We start from the raw sequence: 23,333 nt of genomic DNA on the forward strand, positions 1-23,333 counted from the left end.
CCTGAGCGAGTGCAACTAGACTGTTGTTTCTTCAGGCCCTCAGTGCTGGACATCATCCGGGATACTCTGTGTGTGTCTTCCTCAGTCTGGTGTCCCTTCAGACCTTTCCCTAGTTTTCACAGGCTTGTTGTGTTGGTGTTCTTTGTCTGTTTGGAGACACATCCTTGAGAAGCTTTGTGTTTCCACTCATTCGTCTCGCGATGTATGACCTGTCTTTTGCTTTTGTAATGAGGTCTTTCCCACAGTAGATATCTTTGATTTTGCAAAGTCCACTGTATTCCCTGGGTTGTTTTGTGGACTGCCTTTTAGTTTTGTGTGTGAAGACTCAAAGCACGTGTCCGGTTTCTGCTCATTGTTCTTCTAGATTTGTGACAAGTTTTCATGGAAACTTTGTCTAGGGATAACTGGAAGTGAACTCGGTGTAAGGTGTCAAGTCTCCATCTCCATTCATGTCATGCCCTGCAGTTTCCAATTCCCTGTTCCTGAGTGGTTTTGGAGACCTTGTGGGAAGTTTGGTTGCATGGGAGTTTGCATTTCCACCTTGAGTAGATTCCCACTGTTCTGCCCTCAGGGACACTGTCAAGGGGGAGTGAGGAGCAGCCTGCACTTCCAGCAGTGACCACACGGTGGGGCGAGTGCTGCTCTCCCCTCTGGGAGCCCCAGGCCACAGGCATCCCAGTGAGGAGCCAGCTCTGTGCTCGGCTGAAAGGAGTTAGACTCTCAGGAGCCTCTGAGCCCTTGCCTTTGGATCACCCAGGGTGGGCATTTACTGTGACAGAAAAAAATTGCCCTGAATTCCATGGACGGAAGAGCCTGGCTGTGTAGAGTTCTTGAGTTGCCGTGAATCAGACACAACTGAGGACACAAAAACTCAATAGACTAAAACACTTTTGGGGGGTGGGGGGAGTGAAAGGGGGTGATGTGGGGTTTTTTTGTCGTATATAATAGCCAAGGGAAATCTAGTTTAAACCTAAATTCACATAGATGGGAAAGGTATAGCTCTCCGTCACCCTATTAAAAAAAAAAAAAAACTACTTAACTTTTCTGAAAGTTTATTTAGTAGCTTCCTTGAGCAGTTCATTGTGAAGCTTTTTTTTTTTTTTTTCTGTGACATCGGCCTCATTAAAAAGTACGGTTTGCCTTTAGTGGATAATTTTGTTCATTGGCTTGTTAGGGAATCTTGGTAATATTTGAGTTTCCTGGGGAGCATGGTCACATGACCTGGCCCTGGCCAATCGGTGCGTTCCACCTCCCTGGCCACTGTGATTGGCTCCGGACTGGGGCAGTGCCCAATCGGGGCCCAGGGCCGGGCCTCACGTTGGAAGCCAGGGGAAGACGAGCTCTCGTCCTGCAGGGGTAGGGGAAGGGGTGGGGCCGGGGGAGGTCAGGCTCCAGCAGTGGGAGGGGCTTGAGGTCCGCCTGCGGCAGTTGGTGACCTTCCTGCTCCCCTCAGGGCAGAGCCGCCGGCCTGAGAATGAGGGCGCTGCTGAGCCCAGGGGCTGGGATGGCCCGTTGCTGCTGTGGTCCCAGAGCTCCACCCGAGACCTGACGGAGGCCGTCTGCCCGTGAGTCCTCTCCCGCTTGTCTGTCAGCTTGTTTGAACCATGCTGGGTTTTCTGCCCAGCCGGCTCAGGGGAGTCCCTGGAAATGCAAGGGTGTGGGTTTTGGCAGACTTCAGGGAAGACATGCCAGATGAGCCTGGGAGACTCCAGCTTAATCTGGATTCAGGAGATATCTCTTCGGGCCAGCTAGTAATTGTAGGATAAGCCTAATGAGTCTTCACAGGATGAAGATAGTAACGTGCCAAGGTAGCAATCGATGTCCTCATTCGAGAGGATGATGAAGCTGGTGCTCAGAGAAGGGGGGAACTTGGCCACAGCCAGGAGGTGTGCACCCAGACGGAACCCCCAGATCCGGCCATTTGCGCTCAGGGAGGCCACTGGTGTGGCTTGTCCCTGTGGCAGGGGCCGAGGCACGCAGCCCACCCTGATTCCTGCGGGGGCCTGACTTGGGAAGTGCCATCTGGTAGCTTTGAGACTCACCAAACCAAATTGCACTGGAGAGAGGAAGGACACCTTCCTTCATCCACCCCCCACCCCCGCCGGATTCCCACATACCCTGACCCCTTTCTCTGGATTTCGGAGCCATTTCCAGAGTCCCGCTCATATGACCTCATTCGAAGTGCACTGTGGACGAGCTGCCATCTGCAGCTGCTACCACAGCAGCCAAGGGCTTTATCTCCCGAGTACCTCCCTTCCTTTGGAACTTGGGGGCCCTCTACTCCCCACTTGCACACCACAGACCTTTGCTGAGGATTGTGGGGACCCTCACTCAGCTTGCAGCACGTTGTAGCCATCCCTGTCCTCTCAATACCTCCCTTGCAACTCAGCTTGTGAGCTCCTTTGGAGCAGCGTGGCCCACCTGGCTGCAACGGCAGAGACACAGCTGACAGTGAAACAACAGCTTCGATCTGACAGCCGGAAAGCTCTGTCAAAAGGGACCTCCCTCTTCACACCGTAGAGGCTGTAGGAGCCGCCAGGGTTTGGGAACCAGTGCTGGGGCCAAAATGACTCCACAGCTGTTTTCCTTCCTGGGGAGGGTTCTGGCTCGAGTGGGAATGGCTCAAGTCTCCTAAGGTTCTGAAAGCCCACTGTGTGCAGATTCACGGTACACAGAGAGGAGAAGGTGGAGTCCTGCCTTGGAGGTGGTCACAGCTCACGGATGAGCCAGGCAGGCAGGCAGGCAGGCAGGGCATGAGAACACCTGAGCTGCCTTCATGAGTGAATGGTGTGGGGGCAGAGGAAGAGAAGCCGGTCTGCTCCCTCATGTGGTGCCCAGGGCAGGTTGTCCCCAGAGGAAACCCTTACGACGGTGAGGACTCTCACTGCTGTTTCCCAAGGGGTTCCGTCGGTGCGTGTCTTCCCCGGAGCGGTCAGGCCGTCTCTAAAGTACACTGGCCATGGGCATTGCCTCTCCTTGGAACTTCCCATGTGTTTCTCTTTTGTATGGAACAGTGATTTTTCTAGAGGGGTTCTGGGCCACAAGGTTGTTGGGTCATTTGCTAGCCTTCTGTCGTGAAGAACGCTTTCCTGGGCGTTGGGGTGGTTTGTTGTTCCAGCTCCCTTTCTTGGCTTCTTTTGGGAGCTGGTGCAACAAGAGGAGCTCAGCCTCTGCCTTCTGGCTGAGATGTCACCCTTCAAACAGCAATGCCTGCCTGGAGATAATGATGGCATTTGCCAAAAGGGCTTCGTTTGGCACATGATATCTTGAAAGGACGTACACCGTCCTTTCAGCTATCAAAGGCTAGTTCAAATGACATAAAAATGAGAACTCTCCAATGGAGTCTTACAGTAGGTGGAGAGTCCGAAAAAAACTCCTTCAGTCATTTCACTGAGAGTCATTGATTGGGGACACCAAGAATATAGGAAGGAATGCAGAAAGAAAAGATGAAATTGTGGTCAGGATCGGGGGGAGGGATGAACAGGGCCTCCTTGCCTTGAACCCAGGCTTTGTTGGCGGGTGGGGCATAAAGATCGAACGGGTCTGAAACTACAGAGTGGTGATGGTAACACAGTATCACCAGAGTTACACAACAGTGTTCCCAAATTGCAACAATGATGAAAAAGTTTACTAATCCCAACTTAACCAACAAAAATAGACGAAACCATACAAAAAGTAAACCATCACCAGAAAGGTGGAAACAAACCAAATGCAAAGCAGTTCAGGGGAAAGGAACTCCATGTCCCCTGGGGGCAGACCGAGTTGCCGGCGTCCACGGTGAGCAGACAGGGATGGAGGCGGCAGAGCCGACCGCTCCCCTGGACATGGTGTTTCCGGCAAGGGCTCTGGGTCTCTGTCCAGAGCGGGGGCTCGTTCTTCCTGCAGGGGCGGGTGAGTCATCGTCGGCGTCTGGGTGTTGCGCGGGAGCCAGGGCAGGCTCTCCCTGCCGAGGCGGTGACTCCTCCTCTGCCTCGGGTTCTCCTGCCAAAGCCCGAGCGGGTACAGGTGCACGTGGAGGTGGAGGTTCTGGCTGAGGGGGTGGGACATCAGTGCCTGGGGCTGGGGGTCCTGCAGGCACGGAGATCCGATCTGCCCGGTGTGCTGGCCAGTACCCAGCTGGCCTGGTGTCTCTGCGAGGGCAAGTCTCGGTTCTCCATCTACCCTCGGTGGATCCCTGGGTCCTGCACCTGGAGCCACCACCTCTGTAGGCACAGGTCTGGGAAGTGGAGCCTGGTTCCAGTTGGAGGCCAGTGCTAGAGCTGGGGGAGAAGCAAAGTTTGCCCACAGGCCAGCCTTGGCATGTGCGTATCCCGGGACAGAAAGCTTCCAAGAGATTCCCAAAGAATACCCAGGGTCGGATGTCTTTTGGGACTGAAGTGTGCAAGATGGGGGTGGGGGTGTGAGGCCAGCGCTTGCTGCAGGCCCAGCAGCATCTTTCGGGGACTCGTCCCTGTGTAGCTCAGCACCCCCTCCCCACACACTCCCGTGCACCAGCCCCAGCGTCCTCACCTCTGTGCTCTGGCGTGCTGGGCTCCAGGTCCTCCTGCTGCCTCAGAGGCCGGGGTTCTCGGGACTCTGGGTCGGAGCCGGGTGTGCTGAGCTCCGTGGCAGCCTCAGACTGGGCCGCCGGGTGTATCCTGGGCGGTGTCTCGGCAGCAGGCCTTCCCCGCCTCCGCTTCGCCCCCGGTGGGGCTGATGCCTCCGTGGGCACGCTCACCTGGAGCCTGCACTGGGCCTCACGGGCGGGGGGGTGGTGCTCCGACCCCTCCCTCCGGGAGGTGGACGGGGTGTCCCCGTCCTCGGCCTCATCACGTGGGAAGCTCTGCAACGACAGTGACCGTCAGCCAGCCGTGCTGGGAGTTTTCCGAGCTGGGCCTGGCCAGTGGAGCCGCTGCTTCTGCCTGCTCGAACTTCTCTTCCCAGAAGGGTCAGAGACGTGTGTCTGCTCAGATCCCCACCCGGGAGGAAAGAGACCCACCTGAGGGTGTGAGGTCAGCCTGGGCGGCCGGCGCTGCCCGCACTCTCCCCATCCCAGCCAGCCTGCTCTCCCCTGGGGTGTGGACACAACTTGTCCGCAGGCTTCTGACCCCACATCCGCCTGGGCTTCCTTGAGGGAGACACACCCCGAGAAACCCGCATCCACACACACAGGCAAAGGACCCGGTGTTTCCGGGTGGCATGGGAGAGGTGGCCTGGCCCGGCCTGGGGCTCCCCGTGTTACCTTTCTGTTTCTCCGGGCAGAGGGCCAGAGGCCTCTCGGGGGTGCCCTGAGCCAACGTCGACAGGGTGCCCACGCACACTGCCTGTGAGCTCTCCTGAGGCCCCGGCCTCTGGGCAGGGGCAAACAGCAGAACATCCTGGCAGCAAGAGATCTGGCTGGGGGCTCCTCTCCGCTCTGGAGGCCTGGATACCCGGGTTGCGGGTTCTGTTGGGTTCTGTTGCCGGCAGGTGACATCATTTCCTGGGGTTCGTGCGGAGGTCCCTTCCCCAAAACTTCCCAAGGGAGTCTCTGGGTTTCTGACTGCTCGACCACCCCCCTTAGGCCATGTGCAGGCACAGTGACAGCCACACAGCCCAGCCCACAGCCCTGGGGAGGCCTGGGTGCAGCCAGGGCCTGAGCTCCGAGGACCCCGCTGCTCTCAGACCAGGCTCCTTCTTCTCATAAGTGGTGTGGCCCTGGACAAGCATATGCCCCTCAGGGTTTCCCCAGTCTCTCCATCTGCAGAGTGGGGGTCATTCTCCCATCTGTTTCCTAGGTCTGTCGGCCTACGAGCGGCTCCATGCCTCTCCACCTGGGGCCGATATCACGTGGAGCTTGTGCGCTGAGACTTCAGAAAGAAAGACTCCATCCAGGGCTGACACAGCACAGAATGGGGCAGAACGAGGCCTGGATGCGCCGTGGTACCCAGGAAAAGGCACTGCCCCTCCTGACTGTTTTGAGACCCCGCATCCAAGTTGGAGGCCCGAAAGGAAGACTCGAAGGTCTCCCTCTCTTATAGAAAAGAGTAGCCAACTTTCTGGTCCTCTGTTTCCATTGAGATTCTGTTCAAGTGTCCCAGCTCGGCTTCTGCGGGTGGCTGAGCTTCTAATGGCTCCCTGCGTTCTTGTCTTTTCCTCTCCAAACCTTCCGTCCTTTTCCCCCTTCTGGGGTGGATGGGCGCTGTCAATGCTTCTACCTTCGAGACAGACTGATGAAAAGTCTGGACCGTCGACTCCTTTCCTCTCTTTGGTTCCGTGTCTCTCTCTGGCTGTGTCCCTCTCTTTTCCTTTCTCGATTCAGTCTGTGTCTTCCTCTTTCTCTCTCGTGTGTGGATGGATGGATGCTAGGAATGCACATGTATATGATTAGATGAGGGTTATGTTTTAGGGATGGGTTAGAGGGAGAGAAAGGCTTTAGGTCGGAGTTGGTCATGGGGGAAGGGTCAAGGGTGGTGGTGGTGTTTCTTGGAATCTGAGTGCTGTGCATTCTTTGTCTCTTTCCATATGAACCCCTTCTCAGATACACCACTTGCAAGGAGTCTCTCATGTTCCGTTTCCTATCTTTTGCATCTGTGAATGCTTAGCTTCTCTGTTGTGAAGAGGTTCCATTGGATGGAAACCCATTGGTGTACTTCGTTTCCCTCTTTCCCTTACTTGAAGAGACCCATTTCTACCTCCGCCCAGCAAATGGCAAGGAGACTCTGATGTTAAGGAGCCTTTGACCTACGCTTCTTTCTAGCTATCTCATGACATCAGTCTTTAGGGTGAGGTTTTTCCCCGATATTGAGGTGGTGTGAGATCAAAACCAATAGCGTTCTTCAGATGTAGCTGTCTGGTTTTCCCCTGGCCATTTATTGAAGAGGCTTTCTTGTTCGCATTTGGATATTCTCCCCTTCTGTGTCAGAGATGAGTTGACCATGGATGCCGGGGTTTGTTTCTGGACCCTCAACTTTATTCCATCGATCTGGATCTGTGTGTGTTGTTGTATTCCCAATAGCATACTGTCCTGCTGCTGCCGCTGCGGCTAAGTCACTTCAGTCGTGTCTGACTCTGCGCGACCCCATGGCCTGCAGCCTACCAGGCTCCTCCGTCCAGGGCATTTTCCAGGCAAGAGTACTGGCGTGGGTCGCCATCGCCTTCTCCGATACTCTCCTGAGGATCCTAGTTTGGTCGTCTAATTTCCTTTCACACAACCTTGGATGTCCGTATCGGGGCTTTTTCGTCGGATTGTATTGACAATTTAGGCTCTTTTCTGTTTCCGTAACCCCTTTTGCAATTCTTTGTTCGGTGCGACAATGCATTGGCATTTTGGGAGGAATAGCGTCCAAGCTGTGGATTGCCTTGTGGGGCTGTGACATCATTTTCCCAATAGGAATTCTTTCAAGCCCTGAGCACAGCTTCTCTTTCCAGTGATTGGTGTGGGCTTGATCTTCCTTCTTCCATCTCTCGCCGTTTTGTGAGAACAGGTCCTTCCTTCCCTTCTGGGTTAGATGGACTCGTGGGTATCACTTCAGTGAATGGCATTGTCAGTGGGGGTGATAATTCCCTTCTCATTGGAAGACTTTGCTGTGAGTATTAGAAATGCAAGTGATTTCTCTTCCCCTTCCTCCCTGTCCATCTCTCAGAGCCACCGGGAAACAGAGGCCTCATCCAGGGTCACACAGGCCTGAGCGAGTGCAACTAGACTGTTGTTTCTTCAGGCCCTCAGTGCTGGACATCATCCGGGATACTCTGTGTGTGTCTTCCTCAGTCTGGTGTCCCTTCAGACCTTTCCCTAGTTTTCACAGGCTTGTTGTGTTGGTGTTCTTTGTCTGTTTGGAGACACATCCTTGAGAAGCTTTGTGTTTCCACTCATTCGTCTCGCGATGTATGACCTGTCTTTTGCTTTTGTAATGAGGTCTTTCCCACAGTAGATATCTTTGATTTTGCAAAGTCCACTGTATTCTCTGGGTTGTTTTGTGGACTGCCTTTTAGTTTTGTGTGTGAAGACTCAAAGCACGTGTCCGGTTTCTGCTCATTGTTCTTCTAGATTTGTGACAAGTTTTCATGGAAACTTTGTCTAGGGATAACTGGAAGTGAACTCGGTGTAAGGTGTCAAGTCTCCATCTCCATTCATGTCATGCCCTGCAGTTTCCAATTCCCTGTTCCTGAGTGGTTTTGGAGACCTTGTGGGAAGTTTGGTTGCATGGGAGTTTGCATTTCCACCTTGAGTAGATTCCCACTGTTCTGCCCTCAGGGACACTGTCAAGGGGGAGTGAGGAGCAGCCTGCACTTCCAGCAGTGACCACACGGTGGGGCGAGTGCTGCTCTCCCCTCTGGGAGCCCCAGGCCACAGGCATCCCAGTGAGGAGCCAGCTCTGTGCTCGGCTGAAAGGAGTTAGACTCTCAGGAGCCTCTGAGCCCTTGCCTTTGGATCACCCAGGGTGGGCATTTACTGTGACAGAAAAAAATTGCCCTGAATTCCATGGACGGAAGAGCCTGGCTGTGTAGAGTTCGTGAGTTGCCGTGAATCAGACACAACTGAGGACACAAAAACTCAATAGACTAAAACACTTTTGGGGGGTGGGGGGAGTGAAAGGGGGTGATGTGGGGTTTTTTTGTCGTATATAATAGCCAAGGGAAATCTAGTTTAAACCTAAATTCACATAGATGGGAAAGGTATAGCTCTCCGTCACCCTATTAAAAAAAAAAAAAACTACTTAACTTTTCTGAAAGTTTATTTAGTAGCTTCCTTGAGCAGTTCATTGTGAAGCTTTTTTTTTTTTTTTTCTGTGACATCGGCCTCATTAAAAAGTACGGTTTGCCTTTAGTGGATAATTTTGTTCATTGGTTTGTTAGGGAATCTTGGTAATATTTGAGTTTCCTGGGGAGCATGGTCACATGACCTGGCCCTGGCCAATCGGTGCGTTCCACCTCCCTGGCCACTGTGATTGGCTCCGGACTGGGGCAGTGCCCAATCGGGGCCCAGGGCCGGGCCTCACGTTGGAAGCCAGGGGAAGACGAGCTCTCGTCCTGCTGGGGTAGGGGAAGGGGTGGGGCCGGGGGAGGTCAGGCTCCAGCAGTGGGAGGGGCTTGAGGTCCGCCTGCGGCAGTTGGTGACCTTCCTGCTCCCCTCAGGGCAGAGCCGCCGGCCTGAGAATGAGGGCGCTGCTGAGCCCAGGGGCTGGGATGGCCCGTTGCTGCTGTGGTCCCAGAGCTCCACCCGAGACCTGACGGAGGCCGTCTGCCCGTGAGTCCTCTCCCGCTTGTCTGTCAGCTTGTTTGAACCATGCTGGGTTTTCTGCCCAGCCGGCTCAGGGGAGTCCCTGGAAATGCAAGGGTGTGGGTTTTGGCAGACTTCAGGGAAGACATGCCAGATGAGCCTGGGAGACTCCAGCTTAATCTGGATTCAGGAGATATCTCTTCGGGCCAGCTAGTAATTGTAGGATAAGCCTAATGAGTCTTCACAGGATGAAGAGAGTAACGTGCCAAGGTAGCAATCGATGTCCTCATTCGAGAGGATGATGAAGCTGGTGCTCAGAGAAGGGGGGAACTTGGCCACAGCAAGGAGGTGTGCACCCAGACGGAACCCCCAGATCCGGCCATTTGAGCTCAGGGAGGCCACTGGTGTGGCTTGTCCCTGTGGCAGGGGCCGAGGCACGCAGCCCACCCTGATTCCTGCGGGGGCCTGACTTGGGAAGTGCCATCTGGTAGCTTTGAGACTCACCAAACCAAATTGCACTGGAGAGAGGAAGGACACCTTCCTTCATCCACCCCCCACCCCCGCCGGATTCCCACATACCCTGACCCCTTTCTCTGGATTTCGGAGCCATTTCCAGAGTCCCGCTCATATGACCTCATTCGAAGTGCACTGTGGACGAGCTGCCATCTGCAGCTGCTACCACAGCAGCCAAGGGCTTTATCTCCCGAGTACCTCCCTTCCTTTGGAACTTGGGGGCCCTCTACTCCCCACTTGCACACCACAGACCTTTGCTGAGGATTGCGGGGACCCTCACTCAGTTTGCAGCACGTTGTAGCCATCCCTGTCCTCTCAATACCTCCCTTGCAACTCAGCTTGTGAGCTCCTTTGGAGCAGCGTGGCCCACCTGGCTGCAACGGCAGAGACACAGCTGACAGTGAAACAACAGCTTCGATCTGACAGCCGGAAAGCTCTGTCAAAAGGGACCTCCCTCTTCACACCGTAGAGGCTGTAGGAGCCGCCAGGGTTTGGGAACCAGTGCTGGGGCCAAAATGACTCCACAGCTGTTTTCCTTCCTGGGGAGGGTTCTGGCTCGAGTGGGAATGGCTCAAGTCTCCTAAGGTTCTGAAAGCCCACTGTGTGCAGATTCACGGTACACAGAGAGGAGAAGGTGGAGTCCTGCCTTGGAGGTGGTCACAGCTCACGGATGAGCCAGGCAGGCAGGCAGGCAGGCAGGGCATGAGAACACCTGAGCTGCCTTCATGAGTGAATGGTGTGGGGGCAGAGGAAGAGAAGCCGGTCTGCTCCCTCATGTGGTGCCCAGGGCAGGTTGTCCCCAGAGGAAACCCTTACGATGGTGAGGACTCTCACTGCTGTTTCCCAAGGGGTTCCGTCGGTGCGTGTCTTCCCCGGAGCGGTCAGGCCGTCTCTAAAGTACACTGGCCATGGGCATTGCCTCTCCTTGGAACTTCCCATGTGTTTCTCTTTTGTATGGAACAGTGATTTTTCTAGAGGGGTTCTGGGCCACAAGGTTGTTGGGTCATTTGCTAGCCTTCTGTCGTGAAGAACGCTTTCCTGGGCGTTGGGGTGGTTTGTTGTTCCAGCTCCCTTTCTTGGCTTCTTTTGGGAGCTGGTGCAACAAGAGGAGCTCAGCCTCTGCCTTCTGGCTGAGATGTCACCCTTCAAACAGCAATGCCTGCCTGGAGATAATGATGGCATTTGCCAAAAGGGCTTCGTTTGGCACATGATATCTTGAAAGGATGTACACCGTCCTTTCAGCTATCAAAGGCTAGTTCAAATGACATAAAAATGAGAACTCTCCAATGGAGTCTTACAGTAGGTGGAGAGTCCGAAAAAAACTCCTTCAGTCATCTCACTGAGAGTCATTGATTGGGGACACCAAGAATATAGGAAGGAATGCAGAAAGAAAAGATGAAATTGTGGTCAGGATCGGGGGGAGGGATGAACAGGGCGTGCTTGCCTTGAATCCAGGCTTTGTTGGCGGGTGGGGCATAAAGATCGAACGGGTCTGAAACTACAGAGTGGTGATGGTAACACAGTATCACCAGAGTTACACAACAGTGTTCCCAAATTGCAACAATGATGAAAAAGTTTACTAATCCCAACTTAACCAACAAAAATAGACGAAACCATACAAAAAGTAAAACATCACCAGAAAGGTGGAAACAAACCAAATGCAAAGCAGTTCAGGGGAAAGGAACTCCATGTCCCCTGGGGGCAGACCGAGTTGCCGGCGTCCACGGTGAGCAGACAGGGATGGAGGCGGCAGAGCCGACCGCTCCCCTGGACATGGTGTTTCCGGCAAGGGCTCTGGGTCTCTGTCCAGAGCGGGGGCTCGTTCTTCCTGCAGGGGCGGGTGAGTCATCGTCAGCGTCTGGGTGTTGCGCGGGAGCCAGGGCAGGCTCTCCCTGCCGAGGCGGTGACTCCTCCTCTGCCTCGGGTTCTCCTGCCAAAGCCCGAGCAGGTACAGGTGCACGTGGAGGTGGAGGTTCTGGCTGAGGGGGTGGGACATCAGTGCCTGGGGCTGGGGGTCCTGCAGGCACGGAGATGCGATCTGCCCGGTGTGCTGGCCAGTACCCAGCTGGCCTGGTGTCTCTGCGAGGGCAAGTCTCGGTTCTCCATCTACCCTCGGTGGATCCCTGGGTCCTGCACCTGGAGCCACCACCTCTGTAGGCACAGGTCTGGGAAGTGGAGCCTGGTTCCAGTTGGAGGCCAGTGCTAGAGCTGGGGGAGAAGCAAAGTTTGCCCACAGGCCAGCCTTGGCATGTGCGTATCCCGGGACAGAAAGCTTCCAAGAGATTCCGAAAGAATACCCAGGGTCGGATGTCTTTTGGGACTGAAGTGTGCAAGATGGGGGTGGGGGTGTGAGGCCAGCGCTTGCTGCAGGCCCAGCAGCATCTTTCGGGGACTCGTCCCTGTGTAGCTCAGCACCCCCTCCCCACACACTCCCGTGCACCAGCCCCAGCGTCCTCACCTCTGTGCTCTGGCGTGCTGGGCTCCAGGTCCTCCTGCTGCCTCAGAGGCCGGGGTTCTCGGGACTCTGGGTCGGAGCCGGGTGTGCTGAGCTCCGTGGCAGCCTCAGACTGGGCCGCCGGGTGTATCCTGGGCGGTGTCTCGGCAGCAGGCCTTCCCCGCCTCCGCTTCGCCCCCGGTGGGGCTGATGCCTCCGTGGGCACGCTCACCTGGAGCCTGCACTGGGCCTCACGGGCGGGGGGGTGGTGCTCCGACCCCTCCCTCCGGGAGGTGGACTGGGTGTCCCCGTCCTCGGCCTCATCACGTGGGAAGCTCTGCAACGACAGTGACCGTCAGCCAGCCGTGCTGGGAGTTTTCCGAGCTGGGCCTGGCCAGTGGAGCCGCTGCTTCTGCCTGCTCGAACTTCTCTTCCCAGAAGGGTCAGAGACGTGTGTCTGCTCAGATCCCCACCCGGGAGGAAAGAGACCCACCTGAGGGTGTGAGGTCAGCCTGGGCGGCCGGCGCTGCCCGCACTCTCCCCATCCCAGCCAGCCTGCTCTCCCCTGGGGTGTGGACACAACTTGTCCGCAGGCTTCTGACCCCACATCCGCCTGGGCTTCCTTGAGGGAGACACACCCCGAGAAACCCGCATCCACACACACAGGCAAAGGACCCGGTGTTTCCGGGTGGCAAGGGAGAGGTGGCCTGGCCCGGCCTGGGGCTCCCCGTGTTACCTTTCTGTTTCTCCGGGCAGAGGGCCAGAGGCCTCTCGGGGGTGCCCTGAGCCAACGTCGACAGGGTGCCCACGCACACTGCCTGTGAGCTCTCCTGAGGCCCCGGCCTCTGGGCAGGGGCAAACAGCAGAACATCCTGGCAGCAAGAGATCTGGCTGGGGGCTCCTCTCCGCTCTGGAGGCCTGGATACCCGGGTTGCGGGTTCTGTTGGGTTCTGTTGCCGGCAGGTGACATCATTTCCTGGGGTTCGTGCGGAGGTCCCTTCCCCAAAACTTCCCAAGGGAGTCTCTGGGTTTCTGACTGCTCGACCACCCCCCTTAGGCCATGTGCAGGCACAGTGACAGCCACACAGCCCAGCCCACAGCCCTGGGGAGGCCTGGGTGCAGCCAGGGCCTGAGCTCCGAGGACCCCGCTGCTCTCAGACCAGGCTCCTTCTTCTCATAAGTGGTGTGGCCCTGGACAAGCATATGCCCCTCAGGGTTTCCCCAGTCTCTCCATCTGCAGAGTGGGGGTCATTCTCCCATCTGTTTCCTAGGTCTGTCGGCCTACGAGCGGCTCCATGCCTCTCCACCTTGGGCCGATATCACGTGGAGCTTGTGCGCTGAGACTTCAGAAAGAAAGACTCCATCCAGGGCTGACACAGCACAGAATGGGGCAGAACGAGGCCTGGATGCGCCGTGGTACCCAGGAAAAGGCACTGCCCCTCCTGACTGTTTTGAGACCCCGCATCCAAGTTGGAGGCCCGAAAGGAAGACTCGAAGGTCTCCCTCTCTTATAGAAAAGAGTAGCCAACTTTCTGGTCCTCTGTTTCCATTGAGATTCTGTTCAAGTGTCCCAGCTCGGCTTCTGCGGGTGGCTGAGCTTCTAATGGCTCCCTGCGTTCTTGGCTTTTCCTCTCCAAACCTTCCGTCCTTTTCCCCCTTCTGGGGTGGATGGGCGCTGTCATTGCTTCTACCTTCGAGACAGATTGATGAAAAGTCTGGACCGTCGACTCCTTTCCTCTCTTTGGTTCCGTGTCTCTCTCTGGCTGTGTCCCTCTCTTTTCCTTTCTCGATTCAGTCTGTGTCTTCCTCTTTCTCTCTCGTGTGTGGATGGATGGATGCTAGGAATGCACATGTATATGATTAGATGAGGGTTATGTTTTAGGGATGGGTTAGAGGGAGAGAAAGGCTTTAGGTCGGAGTTGGTCATGGGGGAAGGGTCAAGGGTGGTGGTGGTGTTTCTTGGAATCTGAGTGCTGTGCATTCTTTGTCTCTTTCCATATGAACCCCTTCTCAGATACACCACTTGCAAGGAGTCTCTCATGTTCCGTTTCCTATCTTTTGCATCTGTGAATGCTTAGCTTCTCTGTTGTGAAGAGGTTCCATTGGATGGAAACCCATTGGTGTACTTCGTTTCCCTCTTTCCCTTACTTGAAGAGACCCATTTCTACCTCCGCCCAGCAAATGGCAAGGAGACTCTGATGTTAAGGAGCCTTTGACCTACGCTTCTTTCTAGCTATCTCATGACATCAGTCTTTAGGGTGAGGTTTTTCCCCGATATTGAGGTGGTGTGAGATCAAAACCAATAGCGTTCTTCAGATGTAGCTGTCTGGTTTTCCCATGGCCATTTATTGAAGAGGCTTTCTTGTTCGCATTTGGATATTCTCCCCTTCTGTGTCAGAGATGAGTTGACCATGGATGCCGGGGTTTGTTTCTGGACCCTCAACTTTATTCCATCGATCTGGATCTGTGTGTGTTGTTGTATTCCCAATAGCATACTGTCCTGCTGCTGCCGCTGCGGCTAAGTCACTTCAGTCGTGTCTGACTCTGCGCGACCCCATGGCCTGCAGCCTACCAGGCTCCTCCGTCCAGGGCATTTTCCAGGCAAGAGTACTGGCGTGGGTCGCCATCGCCTTCTCCGATACTCTCCTGAGGATCCTAGTTTGGTCGTCTAATTTCCTTTCACACAACCTTGGATGTCCGTATCGGGGCTTTTTCGTCGGATTGTATTGACAATTTAGGCTCTTTTCTGTTTCCGTAACCCCTTTTGCAATTCTTTGTTCGGTGCGACAATGCATTGGCATTTTGGGAGGAATAGCGTCCAAGCTGTGGATTGCCTTGTGGGGCTGTGACATCATTTTCCCAATAGGAATTCTTTCAAGCCCTGAGCACAGCTTCTCTTTCCAGTGATTGGTGTGGGCTTGATCTTCCTTCTTCCATCTCTCGCCGTTTTGTGAGAACAGGTCCTTCCTTCCCTTCTGGGTTAGATGGACTCGTGGGTATCACTTCAGTGAATGGCATTGTCAGTGGGGGTGATAATTCCCTTCTCATTGGAAGACTTTGCTGTGAGTATTAGAAATGCAAGTGATTTCTCTTCCCCTTCCTCCCTGTCCATCTCTCAGAGCCACCGGGAAACAGAGGCCTCATCCAGGGTCACACAGGCCTGAGCGAGTGCAACTAGACTGTTGTTTCTTCAGGCCCTCAGTGCTGGACATCATCCGGGATACTCTGTGTGTGTCTTCCTCAGTCTGGTGTCCCTTCAGACCTTTCCCTAGTTTTCACAGGCTTGTTGTGTTGGTGTTCTTTGTCTGTTTGGAGACACATCCTTGAGAAGCTTTGTGTTTCCACTCATTCGTCTCGCGATGTATGACCTGTCTTTTGCTTTTGTAATGAGGTCTTTCCCACAGTAGATATCTTTGATTTTGCAAAGTCCACTGTATTCTCTGGGTTGTTTTGTGGACTGCCTTTTAGTTTTGTGTGTGAAGACTCAAAGCACGTGTCCGGTTTCTGCTCATTGTTCTTCTAGATTTGTGACAAGTTTTCATGGAAACTTTGTCTAGGGATAACTGGAAGTGAACTCGGTGTAAGGTGTCAAGTCTCCATCTCCATTCATGTCATGCCCTGCAGTTTCCAATTCCCTGTTCCTGAGTGGTTTTGGAGACCTTGTGGGAAGTTTGGTTGCATGGGAGTTTGCATTTCCACCTTGAGTAGATTCCCACTGTTCTGCCCTCAGGGACACTGTCAAGGGGGAGTGAGGAGCAGCCTGCACTTCCAGCAGTGACCACACGGTGGGGCGAGTGCTGCTCTCCCTTCTGGGAGCCCCAGGCCACAGGCATCCCAGTGAGGAGCCAGCTCTGTGCTCGGCTGAAAGGAGTTAGACTCTCAGGAGCCTCTGAGCCCTTGCCTTTGGATCACCCAGGGTGGGCATTTACTGTGACAGAAAAAAATTGCCCTGAATTCCATGGACGGAAGAGCCTGGCTGTGTAGAGTTCGTGAGTTGCCGTGAATCAGACACAACTGAGGACACAAAAAGTCAATAGACTAAAACACTTTTGGGGGGTGGGGGGAGTGAAAGGGGGTGATGTGGGGTTTTTTTGTCGTATATAATAGCCAAGGGAAATCTAGTTTAAACCTAAATTCACATAGATGGGAAAGGTATAGCTCTCCGTCACCCTATTAAAAAAAAAAAAAAAACTACTTAACTTTTCTGAAAGTTTATTTAGTAGCTTCCTTGAGCAGTTCATTGTGAAGCTTTTTTTTTTTTTTCTGTGACATCGGCCTCATTAAAAAGTACGGTTTGCCTTTACTGGATAATTTTGTTCATTGGTTTGTTAGGGAATCTTAGTAATATTTGAGTTTCCTGGGGAGCATGGTCACATGACCTGGCCCTGGCCAATTGGTGCGTTCCACCTCCCTGGCCACTGTGATTGGCTCCGGACTGGGGCAGTGCCCAATCGGGGCCCAGGGCCGGGCCTCACGTTGGAAGCCAGGGGAAGACGAGCTCTCGTCCTGCTGGGGTAGGGGAAGGGGTGGGGCCGGGGGAGGTCAGGCTCCAGCAGTGGGAGGGGCTTGAGGTCCGCCTGCGGCAGTTGGTGACCTTCCTGCTCCCCTCAGGGCAGAGCCGCCGGCCTGAGAATGAGGGCGCTGCTGAGCCCAGGGGCTGGGATGGCCCGTTGCTGCTGTGGTCCCAGAGCTCCACCCGAGACCTGACGGAGGCCGTCTGCCCGTGAGTCCTCTCCCGCTTGTCTGTCAGCTTGTTTGAACCATGCTGGGTTTTCTGCCCAGCCGGCTCAGGGGAGTCCCTGGAAATGCAAGGGTGTGGGTTTTGGCAGACTTCAGGGAAGACATGCCAGATGAGCCTGGGAGACTCCAGCTTAATCTGGATTCAGGAGATATCTCTTCGGGCCAGCTAGTAATTGTAGGATAAGCCTAATGAGTCTTCACAGGATGAAGAGAGTAACGTGCCAAGGTAGCAATCGATGTCCTCATTCGAGAGGATGATGAAGCTGGTGCTCAGAGAAGGGGGGAACTTGGCCACAGCAAGGAGGTGTGCACCCAGACGGAACCCCCAGATCCGGCCATTTGAGCTCAGGGAGGCCACTGGTGTGGCTTGTCCCTGTGGCAGGGGCCGAGGCACGCAGCCCACCCTGATTCCTGCGGGGGCCTGACTTGGGAAGTGCCATCTGGTAGCTTTGAGACTCACCAAACCAAATTGCACTGGAGAGAGGAAGGACACCTTCCTTCATCCACCCCCCACCCCCGCCGGATTCCCACATACCCTGACCCCTTTCTCTGGATTTCGGAGCCATTTCCAGAGTCCCGCTCATATGACCTCATTCGAAGTGCACTGTGGACGAGCTGCCATCTGCAGCTGCTACCACAGCAGCCAAGGGCTTTATCTCCCGAGTACCTCCCTTCCTTTGGAACTTGGGGGCCCTCTACTCCCCACTTGCACACCACAGACCTTTGCTGAGGATTGTGGGGACCCTCACTCAGTTTGCAGCACGTTGTAGCCATCCCTGTCCTCTCAATACCTCCCTTGCAACTCAGCTTGTGAGCTCCTTTGGAGCAGCGTGGCCCACCTGGCTGCAACGGCAGAGACACAGCTGACAGTGAAACAACAGCTTCGATCTGACAGCCGGAAAGCTCTGTCAAAAGGGACCTCCCTCTTCACACCGTAGAGGCTGTAGGAGCCGCCAGGGTTTGGGAACCAGTGCTGGGGCCAAAATGACTCCACAGCTGTTTTCCTTCCTGGGGAGGGTTCTGGCTCGAGTGGGAATGGCTCAAGTCTCCTAAGGTTCTGAAAGCCCACTGTGTGCAGATTCACGGTACACAGAGAGGAGAAGGTGGAGTCCTGCCTTGGAGGTGGTCACAGCTCACGGATGAGCCAGGCAGGCAGGCAGGCAGGCAGGGCATGAGAACACCTGAGCTGCCTTCATGAGTGAATGGTGTGGGGGCAGAGGAAGAGAAGCCGGTCTGCTCCCTCATGTGGTGCCCAGGGCAGGTTGTCCCCAGAGGAAACCCTTACGACGGTGAGGACTCTCACTGCTGTTTCCCAAGGGGTTCCGTCGGTGCGTGTCTTCCCCGGAGCGGTCAGGCCGTCTCTAAAGTACACTGGCCATGGGCATTGCCTCTCCTTGGAACTTCCCATGTGTTTCTCTTTTGTATGGAACAGTGATTTTTCTAGAGGGGTTCTGGGCCACAAGGTTGTTGGGTCATTTGCTAGCCTTCTGTCGTGAAGAACGCTTTCCTGGGCGTTGGGGTGGTTTGTTGTTCCAGCTCCCTTTCTTGGCTTCTTTTGGGAGCTGGTGCAACAAGAGGAGCTCAGCCTCTGCCTTCTGGCTGAGATGTCACCCTTCAAACAGCAATGCCTGCCTGGAGATAATGATGGCATTTGCCAAAAGGGCTTCGTTTGGCACATGATATCTTGAAAGGACGTACACCGTCCTTTCAGCTATCAAAGGCTAGTTCAAATGACATAAAAATGAGAACTCTCCAATGGAGTCTTACAGTAGGTGGAGAGTCCGAAAAAAACTCCTTCAGTCATCTCACTGAGAGTCATTGATTGGGGACACCAAGAATATAGGAAGGAATGCAGAAAGAAAAGATGAAATTGTGGTCAGGATCGGGGGGAGGGATGAACAGGGCGTGCTTGCCTTGAATCCAGGCTTTGTTGGCGGGTGGGGCATAAAGATCGAACGGGTCTGAAACTACAGAGTGGTGATGGTAACACAGTATCACCAGAGTTACACAACAGTGTTCCCAAATTGCAACAATGATGAAAAAGTTTACTAATCCCAACTTAACCAACAAAAATAGACGAAACCATACAAAAAGTAAAACATCACCAGAAAGGTGGAAACAAACCAAATGCAAAGCAGTTCAGGGGAAAGGAACTCCATGTCCCCTGGGGGCAGACCGAGTTGCCGGCGTCCACGGTGAGCAGACAGGGATGGAGGCGGCAGAGCCGACCGCTCCCCTGGACATGGTGTTTCCGGCAAGGGCTCTGGGTCTCTGTCCAGAGCGGGGGCTCGTTCTTCCTGCAGGGGCGGGTGAGTCATCGTCGGCGTCTGGGTGTTGCGCGGGAGCCAGGGCAGGCTCTCCCTGCCGAGGCGGTGACTCCTCCTCTGCCTCGGGTTCTCCTGCCAAAGCCCGAGCAGGTACAGGTGCACGTGGAGGTGGAGGTTCTGGCTGAGGGGGTGGGACATCAGTGCCTGGGGCTGGGGGTCCTGCAGGCACGGAGATCCGATCTGCCCGGTGTGCTGGCCAGTACCCAGCTGGCCTGGTGTCTCTGCGAGGGCAAGTCTCGGTTCTCCATCTACCCTCGGTGGATCCCTGGGTCCTGCACCTGGAGCCACCACCTCTGTAGGCACAGGTCTGGGAAGTGGAGCCTGGTTCCAGTTGGAGGCCAGTGCTAGAGCTGGGGGAGAAGCAAAGTTTGCCCACAGGCCAGCCTTGGCATGTGCGTATCCCGGGACAGAAAGCTTCCAAGAGATTCCCAAAGAATACCCAGGGTCGGATGTCTTTTGGGACTGAAGTGTGCAAGATGGGGGTGGGGGTGTGAGGCCAGCGCTTGCTGCAGGCCCAGCAGCATCTTTCGGGGACTCGTCCCTGTGTAGCTCAGCACCCCCTCCCCACACACTCCCGTGCACCAGCCCCAGCGTCCTCACCTCTGTGCTCTGGCGTGCTGGGCTCCAGGTCCTCCTGCTGCCTCAGAGGCCGGGGTTCTCGGGACTCTGGGACGGAGCCGGGTGTGCTGAGCTCCGTGGCAGCCTCAGACTGGGCCGCCGGGTGTATCCTGGGCGGTGTCTCGGCAGCAGGCCTTCCCCGCCTCCGCTTCACCCCCGGTGGGGCTGATGCCTCCGTGGGCACGCTCACCTGGAGCCTGCACTGGGCCTCACGGGCGGGGGGGTGGTGCTCCGACCCCTCCCTCCGGGAGGTGGACTGGGTGTCCCCGTCCTCGGCCTCATCACGTGGGAAGCTCTGCAACGACAGTGACCGTCAGCCAGCCGTGCTGGGAGTTTTCCGAGCTGGGCCTGGCCAGTGGAGCCGCTGCTTCTGCCTGCTCGAACTTCTCTTCCCAGAAGGGTCAGAGACGTGTGTCTGCTCAGATCCCCACCCGGGAGGAAAGAGACCCACCTGAGGGTGTGAGGTCAGCCTGGGCGGCCGGCGCTGCCCGCACTCTCCCCATCCCAGCCAGCCTGCTCTCCCCTGGGGTGTGGACACAACTTGTCCGCAGGCTTCTGACCCCACATCCGCCTGGGCTTCCTTGAGGGAGACACACCCCGAGAAACCCGCATCCACACACACAGGCAAAGGACCCGGTGTTTCCGGGTGGCATGGGAGAGGTGGCCTGGCCCGGCCTGGGGCTCCCCGTGTTACCTTTCTGTTTCTCCGGGCAGAGGGCCAGAGGCCTCTCGGGGGTGCCCTGAGCCAACGTCGACAGGGTGCCCACGCACACTGCCTGTGAGCTCTCCTGAGGCCCCGGCCTCTGGGCAGGGGCAAACAGCAGAACATCCTGGCAGCAAGAGATCTGGCTGGGGGCTCCTCTCCGCTCTGGAGGCCTGGATACCCGGGTTGCGGGTTCTGTTGGGTTCTGTTGCCGGCAGGTGACATCATTTCCTGGGGTTCGTGCGGAGGTCCCTTCCCCAAAACTTCCCAAGGGAGTCTCTGGGTTTCTGACTGCTCGACCACCCCCCTTAGGCCATGTGCAGGCACAGTGACAGCCACACAGCCCAGCCCACAGCCCTGGGGAGGCCTGGGTGCAGCCAGGGCCTGAGCTCCGAGGACCCCGCTGCTCTCAGACCAGGCTCCTTCTTCTCATAAGTGGTGTGGCCCTGGACAAGCATATGCCCCTCAGGGTTTCCCCAGTCTCTCCATCTGCAGAGTGGGGGTCATTCTCCCATCTGTTTCCTAGGTCTGTCGGCCTACGAGCGGCTCCAAGCCTCTCCACCTGGGGCCGATATCACGTGGAGCTTGTGCGCTGAGACTTCAGAAAGAAAGACTCCATCCAGGGCTGACACAGCACAGAATGGGGCAGAACGAGGCCTGGATGCGCCGTGGTACCCAGGAAAAGGCACTGCCCCTCCTGACTGTTTTGAGACCCCGCATCCAAGTTGGAGGCCCGAAAGGAAGACTCGAAGGTCTCCCTCTCTTATAGAAAAGAGTAGCCAACTTTCTGGTCCTCTGTTTCCATTGAGATTCTGTTCAAGTGTCCCAGCTCGGCTTCTGCGGGTGGCTGAGCTTCTAATGGCTCCCTGCGTTCTTGTCTTTTCCTCTCCAAACCTTCCGTCCTTTTCCCCCTTCTGGGGTGGATGGGCGCTGTCATTGCTTCTACCTTCGAGACAGACTGATGAAAAGTCTGGACCGTCGACTCCTTTCCTCTCTTTGGTTCCGTGTCTCTCTCTGGCTGTGTCCCTCTCTTTTCCTTTCTCGATTCAGTCTGTGTCTTCCTCTTTCTCTCTCGTGTGTGGATGGATGGATGCTAGGAATGCACATGTATATGATTAGATGAGGGTTATGTTTTAGGGATTGGTTAGAGGGAGAGAAAGACTTTAGGTCGGAGTTGGTCATGGGGGAAGGGTCAAGGGTGGTGGTGGTGTTTCTTGGAATCTGAGTGCTGTGCATTCTTTGTCTCTTTCCATATGAACCCCTTCTCAGATACACCACTTGCAAGGAGTCTCTCATGTTCCGTTTCCTATCTTTTGCATCTGTGAATGCTTAGCTTCTCTGTTGTGAAGAGGTTCCATTGGATGGAAACCCATTGGTGTACTTCGTTTCCCTCTTTCCCTTACTTGAAGAGACCCATTTCTACCTCCGCCCAGCAAATGGCAAGGAGACTCTGATGTTAAGGAGCCTTTGACCTACGCTTCTTTCTAGCTATCTCATGACATCAGTCTTTAGGGTGAGGTTTTTCCCCGATATTGAGGTGGTGTGACATCAAAACCAATAGCGTTCTTCAGATGTAGCTGTCTGGTTTTCCCATGGCCATTTATTGAAGAGGCTTTCTTGTTCGCATTTGGATATTCTCCCCTTCTGTGTCAGAGATGAGTTGACCATGGATGCCGGGGTTTGTTTCTGGACCCTCAACTTTATTCCATCGATCTGGATCTGTGTGTGTTGTTGTATTCCCAATAGCATACTGTCCTGCTGCTGCCGCTGCGGCTAAGTCACTTCAGTCGTGTCTGACTCTGCGCGACCCCATGGCCTGCAGCCTACCAGGCTCCTCCGTCCAGGGCATTTTCCAGGCAAGAGTACTGGCGTGGGTCGCCATCGCCTTCTCCGATACTCTCCTGAGGATCCTAGTTTGGTCGTCTAATTTCCTCTCACACAACCTTGGATGTCCGTATCGGGGCTTTTTCGTCGGATTGTATTGACAATTTAGGCTCTTTTCTGTTTCCGTAACCCCTTTTGCAATTCTTTGTTCGGTGCGACAATGCATTGGCATTTTGGGAGGAATAGCGTCCAAGCTGTGGATTGCCTTGTGGGGCTGTGACATCATTTTCCCAATAGGAATTCTTTCAAGCCCTGAGCACAGCTTCTCTTTCCAGTGATTGGTGTGGGCTTGATCTTCCTTCTTCCATCTCTCGCCGTTTTGTGAGAACAGGTCCTTCCTTCCCTTCTGGGTTAGATGGACTCGTGGGTATCACTTCAGTGAATGGCATTGTCAGTGGGGGTGATAATTCCCTTCTCATTGGAAGACTTTGCTGTGAGTATTAGAAATGCAAGTGATTTCTCTTCCCCTTCCTCCCTGTCCATCTCTCAGAGCCACCGGGAAACAGAGGCCTCATCCAGGGTCACACAGGCCTGAGCGAGTGCAACTAGACTGTTGTTTCTTCAGGCCCTCAGTGCTGGACATCATCCGGGATACTCTGTGTGTGTCTTCCTCAGTCTGGTGTCCCTTCAGACCTTTCCCTAGTTTTCACAGGCTTGTTGTGTTGGTGTTCTTTGTCTGTTTGGAGACACATCCTTGAGAAGCTTTGTGTTTCCACTCATTCGTCTCGCGATGTATGACCTGTCTTTTGCTTTTGTAATGAGGTCTTTCCCACAGTAGATATCTTTGATTTTGCAAAGTCCACTGTATTCTCTGGGTTGTTTTGTGGACTGCCTTTTAGTTTTGTGTGTGAAGACTCAAAGCACGTGTCCGGTTTCTGCTCATTGTTCTTCTAGATTTGTGACAAGTTTTCATGGAAACTTTGTCTAGGGATA

At 55.0% G+C, this 23,333-nt stretch overlaps 1 protein-coding gene and 1 long non-coding RNA gene across 2 annotated transcripts in view; one reads left to right on the forward strand and one right to left on the reverse strand.

Annotated features, from left to right (window-relative positions):
- Nucleotides 1–23,333, forward strand: part of LOC145529707 (uncharacterized) — a 1,704,434-nt gene that overhangs the window by 1,425,654 nt on the left and 255,447 nt on the right. The window contains exons 182-184 of the long non-coding RNA XR_014071296.1: nt 1,454–1,565; nt 9,097–9,208; nt 16,740–16,851. This is a non-coding gene — a long non-coding RNA (uncharacterized LOC145529707). The remainder of the gene's footprint in view (nt 1–1,453; nt 1,566–9,096; nt 9,209–16,739; nt 16,852–23,333) is intronic.
- On the reverse strand, nt 3,521–5,391 carry LOC145529692 (uncharacterized). Its single transcript, XM_081550297.1, has 3 exons — nt 5,222–5,391; nt 4,510–4,822; nt 3,521–4,259 (listed from the first exon to the last, which is right to left on the reverse strand). Exons 1-3 carry the CDS (start codon nt 5,354–5,356, stop codon nt 3,631–3,633), a joined length of 1,077 nt encoding a protein of 358 aa, XP_081406423.1. The 5' UTR covers nt 5,357–5,391; the 3' UTR covers nt 3,521–3,630.

This window comes from Giraffa tippelskirchi, chromosome 12 (genome assembly GCF_054371585.1).
Source record: "Giraffa tippelskirchi isolate mGirTip1 chromosome 12, T2T-mGirTip1v1.2.pri, whole genome shotgun sequence".
NCBI classification, from domain to species: domain Eukaryota; kingdom Metazoa; phylum Chordata; class Mammalia; order Artiodactyla; family Giraffidae; genus Giraffa; species Giraffa tippelskirchi.

Coding starts and splice junctions, on each gene's coding strand:
- LOC145529692 (XM_081550297.1), bottom strand. CDS start 5,356: ATGTTCTGCTGTTTGCCCCTGCCCAGAGGCCGGGGCCTCAGGAGAGCT. Junction 4,823..5,221: donor CTGCCCGGAGAAACAGAAAG/GTAACACGGGGA, acceptor CTGTCGTTGCAG/AGCTTCCCACGTGATGAGGC. Junction 4,260..4,509: donor CAGCACGCCAGAGCACAGAG/GTGAGGACGCTG, acceptor CTTCTCCCCCAG/CTCTAGCACTGGCCTCCAAC.